The 19337-nt window shown below is 29.7% G+C and overlaps 4 protein-coding genes and 1 long non-coding RNA gene across 5 annotated transcripts in view; 4 read left to right on the forward strand and 1 right to left on the reverse strand.

Moving 5' to 3' along the window:
- The window catches only part of LOC139425986 (uncharacterized), a 62817-nt gene extending 54305 nt beyond the window's left edge, over positions 1-8512 (forward strand). Inside the window, exons 2-3 of the long non-coding RNA XR_011637199.1 lie at positions 727-814; positions 7089-8512. This is a non-coding gene — a long non-coding RNA (uncharacterized lncRNA). The remainder of the gene's footprint in view (positions 1-726; positions 815-7088) is intronic.
- Positions 1-12021, reverse strand: part of LOC107457346 (tyrosine-protein kinase JAK2) — a 40398-nt gene extending 28377 nt beyond the window's left edge. The window contains exons 1-6 of the mRNA XM_016075489.4: positions 11383-12021; positions 8918-9220; positions 7075-7239; positions 6102-6236; positions 3605-3762; positions 676-965 (exon numbers count right to left, since the gene is read on the reverse strand). Of these exons, the coding sequence (XP_015930975.1) occupies positions 676-965; positions 3605-3762; positions 6102-6236; positions 7075-7239; positions 8918-9220; positions 11383-11646 (1315 nt within the window). The 5' untranslated portion in view covers positions 11647-12021. The remainder of the gene's footprint in view (positions 1-675; positions 966-3604; positions 3763-6101; positions 6237-7074; positions 7240-8917; positions 9221-11382) is intronic.
- A 2869-nt stretch (positions 12022-14890) lies between these two features.
- On the forward strand, positions 14891-16432 carry LOC122269428 (uncharacterized). The gene has a single exon (XM_043042574.2). The coding sequence runs from the start codon at positions 14891-14893 to the stop codon at positions 16430-16432; it is 1542 nt and encodes a 513-aa protein (XP_042898508.2).
- A 93-nt stretch (positions 16433-16525) lies between these two features.
- Positions 16526-17536, forward strand: LOC122269429 (uncharacterized). The gene has a single exon (XM_043042575.1). It carries the CDS (start codon positions 16526-16528, stop codon positions 17534-17536), a length of 1011 nt encoding a protein of 336 aa, XP_042898509.1.
- Positions 17537-17611: 75 nt separating this feature from the next.
- On the forward strand, positions 17612-18457 carry LOC107457343 (uncharacterized). Its single transcript, XM_016075485.2, has one exon. The coding sequence runs from the start codon at positions 17612-17614 to the stop codon at positions 18455-18457; it is 846 nt and encodes a 281-aa protein (XP_015930971.2).
- Positions 18458-19337: the final 880 nt, after the last annotated feature.

Below are 19337 nucleotides of genomic sequence, written 5' to 3' on the forward strand. Positions count from 1 at the left end.
CCTAGCACCTTGTGACCTAAATCAAGGAGGCGAGCAACAGTACCACACTGCCACGGACAACCATTCGTAGGGTGGGTCAAATTCACACATCACATTCAACAGAGGACCACAAAATAGAGAGAAACATCCATGCCCTGAGTGGGATTCGAACAGCAGCTATTGGCTTTGCAGTCAGACACATTAACTGCTGGGCTACCTGGCCAACAAGTTAAAACTCAGAAGATAAGAAATTCAGAACTGGGTCGAATGTTCAACAACAGTTACAAAATAAAATCAAATTAATTACATCCATTCCTTACAGAATTATGATAATTTTACATAGAATAATTTTTATGAGTTTTGCAACATACTGAACATGCTGGAAATTTGACAAGCATAAATTTTTTGGAACAAGTAATATAATTTAATGTAAAAATAATTAATAATTTAAATTACAAGTAATATAATTTAATGTGAAGTTCAATCTTTTTATAAAAACAAATTTTTGACATAAAAAATTATTCTGCCTTTATTCTAGAATAGGTCAAGAGATAAAAGGTTGTAATTATTTCATCATAAAAACATTAATGAAGGCATGGCATAAAAATAGTTTAAAAATATGTGGTTTGTATGACACTACAAAAGTTAAATCACAAATGCAACTAAAATTTCAAAGAATATATTTTAGCAGCTTACCATATTCAGAAGATGGAATGCATCTTTTAAAATTTAAATTATTTATTTCAGAATGAAATGAGAGCAATTCATGGATAGAAGGAAATCTATTGGACCAGCCTTGCAAGCAGAACAGATCATCATCGGTGGTTATTATTTTGTAAGTGTGGATGTTTTCTTCGAGTACAGAATTCCTTTTCTTTAAAACATCAACATAATATTCACCATATTCCATAGCACTCTCACGAATTATGTAGCAACCAGCATCTCCTTTACCCTTTTCTTGCAATTTTTTGTAGGCAAAATCAGGCCTATAGCATGGAAATATATTACTACAAAGTACAGTATGTTTTTTATAAAAATACTCAAAGAATTATATTGAGTATTTAGAAACTTGAAACTGATAGAGCATGAACTTTTTTGTTAATAATATATAGATAAATTTAAAACACTAAATTTTATAATGTGTGGCGTATTTAATGGGCAGCCCACCTGGAGATATTTTTTTACAGTTTGAGTTTAAAAATTCTACTTTGTTGAATTGATTCTCAAAACTGTCCTTATTTCCCTCTCATTCTATGCAGTGATCCATATTTAAAATTTATAATCAATAATAATCTAAAGAATTCCAAATGCAGATAGAAAAACAGGTCACAAGAATGTAACAATAGCGCTACTGACACTCTTTTCTTCAATCAAAGAAATTGTTGACAAACGCCCCTCTCCCAACCACCCCAGGAATAATAGTCTCTTATAAGGATCGGCGAAAGTACAATTCTCCCTCCCTCTTTCTTCTGCTGCAAGTGTGAAGAAAAGAAAAATATGCAAGTCATTCTCTAAAAGGAATGAGTTGGGATGAAATGCTTAAACAATCTATCTTGAAAGTAAAGTGTATCCTCACTTTCAGCAGAATGACAATTTTATTATTTTTACTCCTGGAAATGTACCATTTCGAAATTTGAAGATCTCTGAGTAAAATGATGCTGCATGATGAGCACATAGACGAAAGAAAATTCATTAAGTGCTGGTTTCTGATTTTAAGAAGTCTGCTTTTTCCCTGTTTTAATTTTTTTCCCCGGTGCTGATTTAAAAAAATCCTTTTTATTTATTTATTCTACAATTAACGTTTATTTTAAGAATTTTTAGCTGTTTAATTATTTTATTTATGTGTTACTGGGGTATTATAAATAAATTATTAAAGAAAAAATGCTTTCACAAATATTTTTATGCTTTAATTGTGTTCAAAACGAGATCACTTCTTTGTTCAATTTCAATATTTATCAATTATATTCATACTTTGATCAATATTTAATAATTTTAAGGATTTTTAGCTGTTTGATACGTTAAAATTTCAGAAGTTTAAAATCAGTAATACAAATTGGGATACTTTCATGATTGCTTGGCAAAGTACCATTTTGTGCAAAACATAGATCAATTTTATTTATTATAATTATTATTAATATTTTTTTGAATAATTATAAGAGTTTCCAGTTGTTTAACTTTTGATTTAATAACATTTAAGTACTTCAAATCAAATTACAATATAGAGATGTGATGCAATTGCGATTGTTTTATATGGCACAATTTTGTGCTATATAAAATTCTTTTCATAATTTATTATATTTCAATAATTTTTAGCTTCATAATCACTTGACTTACACAAAGTTGAAATATTTTAAATTAGTAATTGACGTAATGCAGTTGTTTTGCATTTGAATTGCGTACAATTGTACACAGTACAATTATTGCGCTGATTTAAAAATTTATGTTGAAAATTATTAAAATGCACCATTTCTGTTTTAAAGTAATATCTCATACATTATTTATTGTATATTTAAGAATAATTTTAATGAATTTTAACTGTTTAATCATTTATTTGTAATTTGTTAATTCTGCGATCGTTCATGTAGTAAACATTTTTGTGGTGTATGCAATGGTTGGGCTTTTCTGGTTAAAAACTTTTCTTTTTAGTCAAACTTTGAGGGTGCAGCGTATAGTATATCCTATCTCTGCCAAACTATGGTACAAATAATGGAAAATAACTATGGAAACAACTATGACAAAATAATGGAAACACTTCTATAATAATATACTTTTTCATATTTCTCAAGAAATACTTAAAGATTCAGTTTATAACTTCAGAAGTGTTAAGATCATGCGATTTCTCATACTTATCAATAAATTTGAAAGCTTTTAGAGGTATGAGGGACCGACAATAAATTACAAATGTAAAATAGCATTTTTGAACAACCTATACCAAAGAATGTAGCAATAAATTTGTAACAATCATTTTGGTTATTATAAACAATAATTGCACAAAATTTTGTAAGTTTAGCTGAAATATTTATAGAGATATAGACATTTTTATAAAAAAAAAAACTACTTTTTTCGCCATAATTTTAAAAATATTCAATAAAATGAAACAAAATTTTTAGAGCAATTTAAAATTAGTTACAAAATTATTACTTTAAAGTTTGAGAAAAATTGTTTATAACTGTGCAAGATATGAGTAATTAAAGTAGTACTTTTTTATTTCACACAAACAGGAAAAATTAAAAAAAAATTTTCCCTTTATTTTGTATAGAATCGTTTTTTGCAACTAGTAAGAAAAATTTGATTTGAATATCTTAAAAATTTAAAAAGTTTCAAGCCATTTTCTAAATAGTTTTGTGTACTTTTTAAAAGAAACTCAAAATTTACCCAGATTTCAGTAAATTCGATCCAATGTTAGCTTAGAAATGAGATTAATAGAAAAAAAATTACAGAAAAATAAGCTTATAATGAAACTACATTTTTGTCATAATAATTCTTATTTAACCAGATCCTTATCTAGGAATTCAGTCTTAAATGTTTTAAACTTATTACGAATTCACAACATATAATATTCACAAGAAACAATTGAATACAGATTAAACAATTTTTGTAACTGTAATAATAAACAATAACTTACTCAACAGGACCGTGACATTTGATAGCTCTAAGGTGTAACAATGCTGGAGAAGGTAAGTCAGCACACAAGTTATAAGTCCACTTTTCCATCAAACGATAATAGCCATCAAGTACAGATACAAACGAACGCAACTGAGGGACTGTTTCAAATTGAAAATACTAAAAAGATGAAACAACATAGCAATTTATATAAGAAAAAATTAAAAGCAAAATGCTTAAAAGTTAAATGTATAATTACTTTTACAAGTCAATTGATATTTTAATGGAATCAAGAAAAAATAATGTATTACATTTAGAATCAACAATTGCACCTGCTAATATGAAATTTCGGATAATTTCACCTGATTGTACTTTTTGAAAATTTCCATCGATATTAAAAAATATACTAATGTGTATGATGTCACAAAACAAATAAAATTTCTTGTCTTGTACTGGCAATGAAGAACTGAGAGAAAGAAAGCAAACACATACAGGAGGAATAGTTTGCTTCAGAAAGAAGCACAACTGTTAACCAGCTATGATTGGCACATGCCAAAGGAATTATGTCGAAAGAAGCATATCTGCATGATAACATAGACGAGACCAAACACTAACTTGAGGTTGAAGAAGTTCCACAAATCCAAGTTTTCACCAAGAGCTTCTTTTGTTGTTTCAAGTGGTATAATACCCAGTAGGAATATGCAAGGCTGTTTCTCAGTTACTATCTACTCCAGCAAGAGAAAGTCACAGTTTCAAATCAAGCAGATGAGAAGCAAAATTTCCAGCATTCTGTCACTTCAACAATCTATCTGCTAGCAGTTGCTGGTTGAGGAACAGAGCTATACTGCCTATTTCCAAAGAGAGGGAGAAAGAGACAGAAGAACACCCAACCATATTTATCCTACTACTTAATGAACATAACACTGATGCTTACAATTTAATGTTCAAGATTAGGTATTAGAAATTATCTGAAAATGAAAATATATGCTAATTACCTGTTATAACATTCAATGCGACAGCTCTGCACTCTAGTGAATCACCGCGCAACTACCAAAAGAAGAGCAAATAAAAACGTACAAAGTAAACAAAACCTTAAATTTCGAAAAGCATAGTTAATTGATGCTTTTGAATTCGTCAATTGATGGAATGTTACAAGGTATTGAGCATCTAATATTTAAATGTACCTCTATATCATTATGCCACATTGCATAATAATATAGAGGTATATTTTAATTTTAATGATGTTTCATAATTTATGAAGGAGAGGCTTTCATATTCAAGTGAATAACAGAATCAATGGAGATAGCTTGACAACTTTTATTATCTAACTGTTTTTTTTTTTGTTTTTTTTTTTTAAAGGTTTTACAAATTCATGAGAGAATAAAGTGCTTAAAACTGTTGTGTTTTCAAACACAGAAATTTAGAATTGCATATGCAAGGAAATTCCATGAATCATTTAATTCAAACAAATGTAATTTCCAAGCAATATCAAAATGGATACATGAATCAAATTATAATATTAATAAATTGAAACGTATAATAGAAGCATATGAAAAGAGATAAACAAAACAAATGTTTTACATGCTGTATTTATTTATTTATGTGTTTAGAACCTTATTTTAAAAAGAGACTTCCATTCATAGGAAGCTAGTCTAAAATAGTTTAGTACACAATAAGGGAACAAAGTGATACTATAGAAAATATAAAAGTGATTCTATAGATTTAGGGAATCGACCAGTATAGCCCATAGTTGAAAAATATATATAAATTTAGCAATACAACAAATACATTAATGTAAAACAGTAGACTATTCAGCATGTAAAATATAATAAACTTTGAATCTATAGTAAAACATTATAGTAAACTAAGCCTCAGTAAAATAATTCCTTTCCAGCAATTGTAAAATATATTTAAGACTTCAAACCTATAGTGATAATCAATTTTTATTTTCTGTAAGTTTTTTTCCCCCTTCATTTTATTAGCATGAATTGAATTTAATTATAAGGAAAATATATAGGCATTTTTGTTTAAAGTATCTTGTTTTGTTTAACAGAAAAAAGCTCAAGTGTGATAAATAATGTTTGCTAACACTTGTATTTATTTAAACAGAGTATTTTATATACTTGGAAAGAATTAATGTTTAACTTCCAACGACTCTCTGGTAAATTTATATAATTTTGAAATGAAAGATTCCAATATTTTTGTAAAAAAAAGTTTATTAAAACTTTATTCAAAATAAGGTTTAGGTGCAAACATATAATTATCAGAAGTATTCAATTAAATATAAATTAGTATTTGCTATTATTATTTGTTTATAAATTAGTATTTTGCTGCAACTAATTGAATGACACAAAAATAAATACATTTAAATTGTAGAAAGCACCTATTTTTCTCAAATCATGCAATAATTTTAAAAGAGTCGAAATGTATTAATCAACTGAATTATAATGATCGCAAAGGCAATTTATATAACCATATCCAAGAGATAAGCAAAACTTGAATTTGAAATTAAAACTTACATGTGGTATTCCAGTTTTTCGACTGATCTCTACAAAATGGTCAATGACAATACGTTTCTCATTTTTTAATTTTCGTTTTTCTTCCCTTATACTAATATAGCAGAGATCTTCTACGGAACAGACATGTGACCATCCCTATAAATAAACAAGAATGATTTACATTTCTGTATACAGATGAAGGAAGGCCACACACACTTAGAAAAAAAACTTCCTTAATATTTGTAACAGGTGGCATAACTTTAAAAAAATCAGAGAATAATATTTCAGATCTTTTCAGCTCTGTTTTAGTTGTGTAAATGAAGTACAGAAGATCTTTATAATGCAAATCTTGAAACACAAGTCATTAAACATAGCTGCTAACATGGATCGGAAAAAATCAAGTATATTTTACGATATAATATAAATTTCATACATAAAAGTTGCAACAAACGTCCAGGGGATTTTGGACACATCATCAAGATTAAAATTGTAAAGGAATTCATGCCCAGAAATGCAATAGAAATGTTGTCATATGCCGCTAGGATCATATGTCGCAACAGGTTATCACAGGGAAGCGTCCTTGACCATGTATAATGACAACTCTGAACATAAGTTCTTATGCAATATTAATCATGATGGAACTACCCTAGAAGCAGGAAGTAGAATAATGATGGAACTCCCCTCGAAGTAGAATAACTTCCCTAGAAATTTATCGCAATATTTCCGTGAGCCCTGTTACATATAACATTTTTAAACTTGTTTTAGCAAAAAATTGTGCAAAAATGTAAATTTAAACAAAATCGGTAGCTTTATGAGAAAAACTAATTTCAGATTTGAAATTCAAACACACCCAAATTAGGCAAGATCAACATTTGTATACATGCAACAAAACACTAGTTCCAAGTGTAATTTTCTATAGAAATTTATGACAAAATCATTTATAGTCATAGATCAAATCATTTATTGCAGGTAAAAAACTAAAGCAAAAACTCACATCTTTTCTTCCAGGTATTTTTATCCTCAACCCTGGAAAGATTGGATGAAAAGGATTAACTACCACATCAACTTCATGAACTCTACCACCTTCATCAATTCTAACACTATACACCTCAGATCCATAATCGGGAACCAAGTCCAACATCTGTTCCAGATATTTTTCCTATTAAAAAAATAATAATAATAATTTTTTTTATTAAATAAGCAATTTAAAACTTACGTAATAGGAGAATAAATAGTACACCAAGTGCTTAAAAAACCATAGTTAATGAATTTTACAGTTAACAGAATGACAGTTTTAGTAAAAAATTATGTTTCACATATATTAAATTTTATTATTTAAAACCATGCTTCCTTTAAACACTAACAATCTGAGTGTTTTACTAACTCAGATATTTGAATGTTGAACTTTGGATTGATGATTAAATGCATTCATTTTCAAATTTTATTGCAATACTCTTCAGTATTAATGCTGACAATACAAATAATACCAAACAAAAGAGTCAGTCACAGGGATTATCTCCTTTTTTACAAATTACAAATCAACCCGTTTTGATTGAGTTTATCGTGTAATGGATTACAAAAGAAAGGGCAAAAAGTGAGATTCTTTTTTTGTTATTTTTAGGCTATTAAAGACAAAGACATCATTAAAAAAATAGTTTAAGGGGCAGCTGAAAATAAATGTCATGAAATTAAAGATAAAAGGGTCAAAGCCTTAGTCATAGGAGATTGGCTAGAATTATTAATTTTATGAGAACATTTATCGTTAACTATCCATTCATTTCTGAAAAGAAACTTGCAATATCTGAATCAGGGTTAGAATTTTGTCTGAAAGAAACTTATTTTGTCCAGGACACTGGAAAAAACTGAACAAAATGAAAACAAGTGGATAAAATGGAAGAAATTTAAAATGACTAATAAATTTCTAAAAAGGATAGGGTATACTTTGGGCTATATAAACTTTAAAAAAAAAAATGATTTGTAGAAATAAATTTATGATTTGTAGTAGTGTATCATATAAGTGTTGTAAATGATTTGTTAATTTAATAGTATTATTAAAATTTGATTATATTTTAACAGTTCGTTATACAGTATAAATTTAGGTTCTTCTATGTGTAAAATAAAGGAAATTAGTTTTCATTTCCTAAGAAATTAATTAAATTTAATTTTTTCCCAATTGTTGTCTTTTAGTTACAATTATTTATAATTAATATATTCGATTAATATGCTTATTTGTATGTAAATAGTATACTTATTTTCAATTGTGAATTAAATTCATGAATTGTAGTAGTGAATTGCAAGAATGTTATAAATGATTTGTTAATTTAATTTTATTATTAACATTTTATTATATTTTAACAGTTCATTACACAGTATAAATTTAGGCTTTTCTATTATTCTTTATGTAAAAAAAATTAAATTTATGTTTCTCCCAATTGCTGCCTTATAGTTTCAATTATTTTTTAATATAATTATTAATATATAATTATGTTGTTGTTACTTTACGTCGCACTAGAGCTGCACAATGGGCTATTGGCGACGGTCTGGGAAACATCCCGGAGGATGATCCGAAGACAATATATAATTAATATATTAAATTAGTAACTTAAATATTAATACTATTTAAATCAGATTACCAATAAATACCAATAATAATTCTAATATAATAATATTACTAATAATAATTCTGTTTCAAAAACTATTGTAATATTTGATATTTTTTCTTGAAAAAATATTTCTACTTGAGTTAGAAGAAATTTATCTCCTTCAGAGTGGTTTTTTTCCATGCTATCCCTGGTATTAATATATTTTCATTGGAAAAAAAAAACAAGAATAATTACTTTGACAAATTCAGAATTTTGTCTGCTGTTTTGCCATCCTTTTGTAACAGCTTTTTCAAGAGGACCTTGCAAGAAACTATCCAAAAGAGGACTTCTTTTAAGCTCTTGAGGGAAAAAGTCACGGCAGTTGTATTTCATAGTGTCAGGAGTCAGTTTCATCTCTAGCATTAAGCGAATAATGTCTGTGGCAACTAGTCCTAATGCAGATTCACGAAACTTGAACAGCTCCGGTATTTTACCTTCTAAGAAATCTGTGCGAACTTGATGAAAATAATAATTAAAAGTCCTGGCATCACCTTTTTCCTAAATAAAATATAAATAAAAGTTTTAAGGTCTGTGGATAATTTTATTTAAATAATTAAATATTTTCACGTTAAAAAAACACACATATGCAATAAAAGAAATAGATGTGCAGTAATCAAGAGGTCATAATATTGCAGATGCTATTCAAAACTGATTGACACTTAGAAGTTAACTGGCACTGTTATCATGATGATGAATAAAATTAAATATCATGAAATATTTATCCCCAAAAAAATGCAGTTACTTTTTTTTTAAAAAAAGTAACTGCATTTTTATATTATATTTGCATTATATAAAAATGTAACTGCATTTTTATATTATTTATATTATATTTTATATTATATTGCATTATTATATTTTTAAATATAATAATAATAATTTTTAAAAAAAAACGAAATTCTGGAAAATTGAAGACCTTTAACCAGAAACGTAGCTAGAATCTTTTTTGATAGAGTGAAAATATTCCTTGATTTCTTTTAGTGGAGTGCAATTCCTGTTGGAAAAGTGAAAAATGAGAATATATAACGATATGAATCACAGAAACCAATTTCATAAAAAAATGTTTATCTACTTAAAAGATACACCTAGCATATTAGTTTAACATTAAATAACTAACAGTTTATCAATCAATTTCTTTCATTAGTTTTTAACCCATTCAAGATTGAAAACCTTTTTTAACATACAGCTGTTGGCAAGATTATAGCAATTGCTATGGTATGGATTGCTATAATGGAAAAAAGGAAAGGTCTCTCATCTGGAGTTGTTTAGAGCAGAGGGAGAAAAATCTTAATTTCAGGGATGCACTAGCCACTAGTGAAAATATACCTGACTAGTTTTTTAAGGAGTATTTCCAATATTCCGTGCATGAAATACATTGTTAAAAAAATAAAAAATATCTTTGCTGTTGTTGTTTCCCATGCTACTTGCCAGTACCAGCAAGCTTGCTTGGTGAAACTAAGCAAATTTAAGGCAGAGCGTGCATTTCTTGTTTTTCAGTAGTGTCACCTATGGCCAAGAATACAACTTCAGCCACACACGTACCTCACAGCCCATTTTAATGAGTGCACTTATTCATACATCCATTTATTCATCCACAGATTATAATTTGATTTGAACCAAAGAACGATCAATCTCCAATTCACTCCTCCCAGATGTATTGATTTGTTAAGGGAACTTGGAAGCTTTGTGACCTGACAATTTTAACGTGCACCAGTCACCATTTACTACACAGGGAGTCTTCGGCAGAGATCGAACTCACAACCTCTTGGACAGGAGCTAATGCCCCACCAACCAGGCTATCCTAGCCTAAAAATATCTCCAAAATCATCCATACAATGTCATTAAATGTGATCATTGACCTTCATATGCATTAGCTATTCTTATAGTAGAAAACATAACTTTTAGTTGAATAGATTTACTTATCATCTTACAGAACAATTCAGTTAACCAACTAAGAATGATGTAACAAGCAATTACATTCTGGCCATAAGCAACAATAATTATAATGAAAGTAACATTTAGTTTTTGGGGTGGTGCACCCTGTTTGCCATTTGAATAAAAAATTCCACCCCGCACCCCTTATTAACACATTAAATGGGGATGGGTAGGCGGTATGGCATAATCGCACTGTTTTTTGGTAAATCAACATGGTTTTCTGTTAGTTTTTTTGACAGAAATAGACCGTGTTTTGGCCAGAATTAATCGTGTTTTTTTCTCAGCCATTTTTCTACGGCTTTTCGAACAGAGATATATTTATACGTTATTACGATATGTGCATTCCGAACTTGAGTTATTTCTTTCCTGAAGTGTTTGGTTCGCGATGATTCCATCATAATTTTACATCAATTGACATAATATTAGGTCTGCAAGTATAATAAGCTGAATAAAAAAACAGGCATACTTAATAATATTTTTTATAAATTTAAAATATTAAATTATAAAAAAAAAACTTTCTACAGCTGCTACTTTGATATTATTTTTCACTATTTTAAAATAAAAAATATTTGACTACAATCATCATCATGATCGTTTGACAAAAATCATTAGACTTAAGTTTCATAACAGATTTACTTTCTTTGATGATAAAATTAAAATTTGTAAACTAAAAAGAGATTTAAATTTAGATAGTGATCACGAGAGTACAAAATCGCATAACAGCTTACAATAAGTCTTTTTGTGGAAGGCAATCTGTATCTAAGACGAAGACATAGATCCCAAGTCTTTCCAATATCACGTAGTTCTGAACACAATGGAAACCAAATTTTATATAGAGGACTATATAATCCAAATAAATGACGTGGTAATGGTCCTATTCCAAGATATTTACAGGATTCAATAATCAGATCTTCAACTACATAACAATCTTCACCCTGAAACACCATAGGCTTTTCTTGGGTGTAAAATTCAATGTTTACAACAGCCTCCATAATGAACAGCTTAATTTATCAGTCGAAGTCAAGTTGAAATTTTTACAATGTTTTATAAAATTAAATTAGCTATCAGTCACTTCGCAAACTTGCATTGAAACACGAAAAAAGTAAAATTAAAACTAGTTAAATGTTCCATGTTTCAAAGTTTACCATCTTCCTATTACAGATAAATTAAAATTACAAGCTTTTGAATACTGAAATGAATCCAAACACATTATGATATTTTCAGGAATGTAGACAACAATGGAACAAAAAAATAAAGAGAATAATTATTTTAAAATAAAAAATTTGCGAATTTTTATTGTATTGTTGATAATTAAGCAATCCATACGTTTACAACTGCCTGTTTTTGCTACATGGCCACTCCTTTTCAAATAAATTTAATGACTTTTTGAACTCAGATTAACGACAAAGTCAAACAAGTTGACCATAAATCATGGAAAGCTATAAGCACAAATGTTTACTCTTGTGTAAGAAAATTTAAGTTGTTTAGTTATCAACAATGGAAAGGGGATTTTGATGAGTAGTTATTGAGAATTAATTATAAGATGAGTTATTGATAATTGAAAAAATTTTGTAAAATTTATTTGTTGTTATTTTTGGCTAAGTGCTCTTCCGTACCATGATTTTCGTTCTAATATGTCTAGATTATCCACTATTCTTTAGGAAATATCAAAATTAAAAATATTTTTGCCTAACTTTAGAATAAAATTGTTTAAGTCGAAAGGAGCGATTCCAGAAAATCAAGTGCATTTTAAAATCCATATAGAAATGACTAGTCTTATTATGAAAATTACTTACAAAAAATCTACAAAGTTTGTGTTGCAGACTATGCAGTTAAAGATCTTGATTACACGATAGCTACTGTCTGTTTACTGCAAGAAGTTATAAAATTCACATTTCTTTTTCCTAAAGAAAAACAAGACAGAAAGAATAAGAATGAGTAATATTTAGTTGAGAAAGCCAAGGATTTGGAGAAGTGTCATTTAAGTCATTTTCCATAACAATATTTTTCACCCACAACTTAATTATAACTGTCCCAAAAATTTAGTCACTGGTTCGAAGGACCAATAATTAAAAGATGCTACTAGTTCATAATATTTTCATGGTTTGTTCACCTGACTTTATTAAATGTAATTTTAAATAGTTTAAAAAGTAAATTAAAATAAATTATTTCCTCAAAAATAATGCTTTTTTTTTTAAATACAATAACATTTAGAAAATATTTTTGAAAAATCAAGTTTATATGGGAAAAAAAAACTTGATTTTACACAATTCTTGAATAAACAAGCATTTGTGTTGTAAAATAATAGAAATCAAAATATATTGAAAAAATAAAAATTTAATGAATTGAAATTAAGGTCTCAATTATAAACTTATGAAATTAAAGTTAATAAATACGTAAATTGAAATATGTTTTTTTAAACCTGAAAAATGTTTGGAAAAGTGACATATTCAAAAAAAAAAAAAAATTTTAGCAATTTTTTTCATGGCAGCCTGTATTTCCTAACAGGTTTTGTTCGCGAGTCAGACATATTCTGCTCCTCTGAATATAATTAATGACAACAAATATTGAGAATCAAAAAAAAATCTTGAGATTAGACATTTATTGGCGAACACTTTCATTTTCCTTAATCTAAAAAATAATGCAAAATTGTATGAATTTTGTGCTACGAGAGAATTAAAATCAATATTTAGAATGATAATAATTAGCAACTCATAGTTATTACGTGTAATATAAACCAAATAGTTATATGGGTCTTAAAGTATTAAAAATACCATTAGTGAAACCAGTTAATAGTTTCAATAATTTTTGCTAAATTTTTTATACGTCATATATAACATAAATCATAATTATAGTAATATATAAGGCAAGTATTCTGTATGATTTAGTATCTAATGAAATATCTACAATGCAAAAAATAAATTTCCCCTTATTTTTGACAGTTTTCGTCGTATTCTGACAGTTTTTGATGCGCTATGTCAAAAATCCAACTCTGGTGCAAAGTGATGAAAAAGAAAGAAAAAAATTCCCTTTTTAAAAACTTGCAAAATTTTAAACAAGTGAAAAATTTGCTACAAATTAAATTTTAATTTCGGTAAAATGTTATTAAATTAATTATTATTATTTTTTGTAACGTAAGAAAGAGTTCTCGAAATAATATTTTATGCATAAAGTTTTTGAGTTAAAATAATTAGGCTCCAAAGATTGCAAAAATTAGCCAAATAGTCTTATGAATTTTTTTCGGAACATTTATGTATTAACACGTCCCATGTAGTGAAATAGATTTGATTACATAGTTCAAGAATTTTTATTTGAACTACGAGCAAATAACTATGCTCTTTTGTAAATAGAATGAACATCTCTAGGTTACGTGATTTCCCCCCTCAGTTACCATGGTTTCTGCGATCTAGTTTTTCTCATGGCGATACGTTTCAGAAAGAAATTGGTATATACTGATGTAAAAAAAAAGCAAGATCAACTGAACGACTGAGGGGAAAAATGTAAAAGAGAGGGGAAATCGTGTTACCTTGATGCGTCTATTCTACTTACAAAGAGTATTATCATTTGGAATTCGTGAAAATGTAATCAGAAAATTAAAAATTACGTTCTTCAAGTATAATAAAAAAAAAATTTTTCTAGACCTAACAACTAGAAAACGTAGGGTGCATAATTTTTGTTAGTTAATTAAGCTAGTTAAGTTCACAAGTTAAATAAGAAAGTTAAGTGGATTGCTTTTTTTCAAAACACAAACAAAGATAATATAATTTGATAAAAATCAAATAGTTCTAAAATATTACTAAAAAAATAAATAATTTTTGCCAATCTAGGATCAAAAAAACATTGGTGTAAAATGTTTGTCAGTTAATTAGGCTACTTAAGTTAAGAAGTTGATTAAGAAAGTGAAGCGGCCTACGCTTTTTCATCACACAATGAAAGATAATATGGTAATATGACAATCTTCTTGAAAAATGCAATTTTAAATATATATATATATAAACTGCTGTTTGTAGAAAATGCAACACCATGAAGGAATCATCAGAATCAAATGAAATATTATTTTAATAATGGATATAGGATATTATGCAAATTAATAAAGTTTCAGAGCCATCGCGCGTGCGTGGCGCGCGCAGCGCCCTCTGAATTGATGCTGAAAGCGTATAAATAAAGTGCTGTAGCGGGACGTTGAAAATAGTCTATGATTATTTGTTAGTGGCAAACGTTTAGTGAGACCTGAGTATGCCTCCACGACGGAAGAATAAGAAATTCAAGCAACTTACGGAGTTTGAACGAGGGAGGATAATCGGCCTTCGAGAAGGAGGATTTTCCTATCGCGCAATAGCAGCTCGTATGCAGCGGAACAGTTCCACAGTGATGNCGTTACAGGGAATTCAAGAGGAAAATAAAGAGATGTCGAACCGTATTACTTCTACAAATTTAAGTTCAATTACGGATGTTCAGGTACTATGGGATTTAGAATTGTTAGGCATTCGAAATGAAAATGAGATAGCTACTATTGAGGATAAGCATCTAATAAACAAATTCGAAAATAATCTTAAGTTTGTTAATGGCAGGTACGAAACTTCATTATTATGGAAAAGGTCACCTAAGGATCTTGCGAACAATTTTTGGATAGCAAAAAAGAGATTCGATAATTTAAAAACTAATTTTGAGAAGAATGATTGGGTTGCGAGGGAATATAAACTTACGATACAAGAGCAACAAAACAAGGGAATAGTCGAGGAATGTACTAGAGATAATGAGGAATATTTTATGCCTCACAGAGCAGTTGTGCGAAATGATAAAGATACTACTAAAGTGCAAGTTGTTTTTAACTGTAGCTCAAAAACTAAGCAAAATTTATCTTTAAATGATTATTTAGAAATAGGGCCAAATTTAAATCCTAATGTGTTAGACATTATTCTTAAATTTAGAAAATTTAAAGTAGCGTTCAGTGCAGATATAGAAAAGGCTTTTCTCATGATAGGCATCTCTGAAAAGGATAGGAAATTTTTAAAGTTTTTATGGCTTTCAGATAATTCAAGTAATAGCTTTAAAATTTTGCGAATGACTCGCCTTCCTTTCGGTTGTACATCATCTCCGTTTATTCTTAGCGCAACAATTAAAAAGCACATTAAACAGTATCTTGAAAATGCACCTAAATGTGTTGAAATGTTGGACACTTCACTTTATGTGGATGATCTTTATTTTGGTGCTGATGATGTTGAGGAGGCGTTTGATTTATCGACTGAAGCTGTTCATATTTTGGGAGATGCAGGAATGAATTTACGAAAGCTGAATTCTAATTCGGAAGAATTGAAGTCATTGTGGATAGAAAGGGGTTTTAGTGATGTTAGTGAGAGTTCTAGTGGTAGTTTGAAAGTTTTAGGTTTGAATTGGAACCCTATAGGAGATATTCTGTCGTTGGAAATTTCCCCGTTATTGAAAAGTTTAATTAATTCGGCAAATACGAAAAGGTTTGTGTTACACGCTGCTGTAATGGTGTTCGATCCAGTTGGTATTGTTAGTCCTTTCGTTCTTAAGATCAAGTGTCTGTTGCAAGAGATATGGAAAAGAGGTTTAGATTGGGACGAAGAGTTGTCAGTAGATTTAAAAATTAAATGGACTGAATGGTGTGTAGAAGTTAAGCATTTAAAAGACATAGTCATTCCAAAGTATTGTTTTTTGTCATGCGGAAATCCAGGAAGTCGAAGAGTAGAGGTACACATATTTTGTGATGCGTCACTCGTTGCATATGGGACGGTTTCCTATGTTTGGTAAATCAATGATGAGGGGAAAATCATAGTGTCGTTTTTGATGTTCAAGAGTCGTGTTTCCCCCTTGAAAAAGTTAACTTTGCCACGCTTAGAATTAATGGCGACAGTTATAGGAGCTAGACTAGGTAATTATATTAATGGTATTTTTGGGGAAATGGTTTCTGATTATATATATTGGACGGACTCATTCATTGTTTTACATTGGATCAGGGGAAGGGCTGAACGATGGAAGCAATTTGTTTGCAATAGGGTCAGGGAAGTGCAGGAGAAGTCAAATCCAAAATCTTGGCATCATTGCAAAGGTATCGATAATCCTGCTGATTTGCTGACACGTGGATGCAATGCAAGCAAATTGAAAGAAGGAGAGAAATGGTTCCATGGCCCTTCATGGCTGAGACTTGAAGAATCAGAATGGAATAATGATAAAGGTTTCAGCTCTTTGAATAGCGAAAACTTGGACGATGAAATTCTTGTTGAGAAACGAAACAAGCCCGTGAACATCAACATGAATGTTTGCAAGGAAGAAAACCAGCCTGATATTATGAACGACGTAAATAAAATTTCCTCATGGACTAAATTGCGAAGAGTTTTTGCCTGGTGTAGAAGATTTATTCTAAATTGCAAGTTTCCAGCTGCAAAGGCAAGTGGTTGTTTAACAACTGCAGAGATTCAGAGTACTAGAAATTCCCTTGTGAAGATGGTTCAAAAATATGCTTTTGGTACTGAGATGGAATATCTGCAAAAGGAGAAGACACTTCCAAAAAATAGCAATCTGTTGCCTTTGGCACCCTTCCTTGACTCATCCGGACTTCTCCGAGTTGGTGGAAGATTGAAGAATTCCAATCTTTCTGACCGTCGAAAACATCCACTACTTCTCCCAAAGGGTCATCATTTATCAACGATAATTGTGAGATATTTTCATGAAAGCCATCTACATGGAACTATTCAAATGACATTATCAGCATTAACGCAAGAATATTGGATAATTGGAGTAAAGAATCTTGTTAGAAAGATAATTTCCAGGTGTGTAAAATGTCATAGACAAAATGCCAAATTTTTTACCCAATTTATGTCCGATTTACCTTCAGTAAGAGTCACACCTTCTTGAGTTTTCTCTGTTGTTGGAACTGATTACGCTGGACCTTTCCTAGTGAAGCCCAGAAAAGGAAGAGGTGTGAAGACTATGAAATGCTATGTTTGTTTATTTGTGTGTTTATCCACAAAAGCCGTTCACTTAGAACTCGTAAGTGATCTGACTTCTGATGCTTTCCTTGCCACGCTAAGAAGATTTACTTCTCGACGAGGAAAACCTGATCAGATACACAGTGACTGTGGGACGAATTATGTTGGTGCATATAGAGAGTTGAAACGTTTAATGGCATCACTCTCTTCAGATGAAAGATTACAGGGTTATCTTGCAAAGGAAAATATCATTTGGAAATTCAATCCTCCTGCGGCACCTCATCATGGTGGATTGTGGAAATCCACTGTCAAATCTATGAAGTCTCACATTAAAAAAACTGTCGGTGAACAAATCCTCACCTACGAAGAATTCCTAACCCTGATTGCAGAAGTAGAAGCTTGCCTTAATTCTCGACCACTCACTCCTTTGTCTGATGATCCTGCTGATTGTGAGGCATTGACACCTGGTCATTTCCTCATTGGTACTTCACTGACATCAGTGCCTAATTCTGATATTTCAAAGGAAGTGATAACAACTTTACAAGGTTGGAAGTTAATGCGAAGAATGATCAAAGAATTCTGGAAACGATGGTCAACTGACTATCTTTCCACTCTTCAAAGGCGTGCCAAATGGCTCCAAGTAAAGGGAAATCTTGCTGTAAATGAACTAGTGCTAATCAAAGACGATGATTTGCCACCATTGAAGTGGAAGTTGGGACATGTGCTAGAGACCTTTCCAGGAGCAGACGGTAAAATCAGAGTGGTAAGGTTAAAAACTGCAAATGGTGAGTTAAAACGTCCTATTGTTAAACTTTGCCCACTACCAATAATAGACTTCAAACATTGAACTCATACGAACTTTGAACTCTTAATTACAATTTTCTGTGAATTCAAAATTTTTTGATGGTTTAATATTTGTCTTTTAGTACATTTCATTTGATTAATTTTGTTTATTGTTTGATTACGATTCACATATATTTCATATAAGGTTGTTTTAATTTTTGTGTACAGATTCTTAAACTGNCATACGAACTTTGAACTCTTATTACAATTTTCTGTGAATTCAAAATTTTTTGATGGTTTAATATTTATCTTTTAGTACATTTCATTTGATTAATTTTGTTTATTGTTTGATTACGATTCACATATATTTCATATAAGGCAGTTTTAATTTTTGTGTACAGATTCTTAAACTGAAAATTTTCAGTAATTGATTTATTGCTGCATTACTTATGAAATTAAAGTTTGAATGAATGTAATAACATTTTATGAACCTCCTAAGTGTTCATAGTGGGGGAGGACAAGGGCGCCGGCAGAATAATATAAAAGGGGGTGCAACCCTCTAACAAACTACCTTCCCCTCCCCCCGAAAAAAAATTTAAATATTCTGCTATTACATTTTGTTTTGTTATTACATATACTTTCATCTGTTCATTTTTTCAAGATACATTTCTTCATTGTTAGCAAGATATTTAAAAAAAAGTACGAATTTCTTGTACTTTCAAATTTTGCCCAGAGGCGATCGCGCTGGAGCTGGCAGAGCTACTGACTTTGAAGCACAAATAACAACAAACAGTTTGTGCACGCTTATCATTGGTATTTATTGTGTTGATGAAGTTTTACAGTTGCGAGAAGTCAGCTTGTGTTATACACCTTTGTTAAACTGAATAACTAATAGAAAATATAATATTATTTACATTTTATTAAATGAAATTTAAAAATATAGC

Source organism: Parasteatoda tepidariorum, chromosome 7 (assembly GCF_043381705.1).
Source record: "Parasteatoda tepidariorum isolate YZ-2023 chromosome 7, CAS_Ptep_4.0, whole genome shotgun sequence".
NCBI lineage: Eukaryota > Metazoa > Arthropoda > Arachnida > Araneae > Theridiidae > Parasteatoda > Parasteatoda tepidariorum.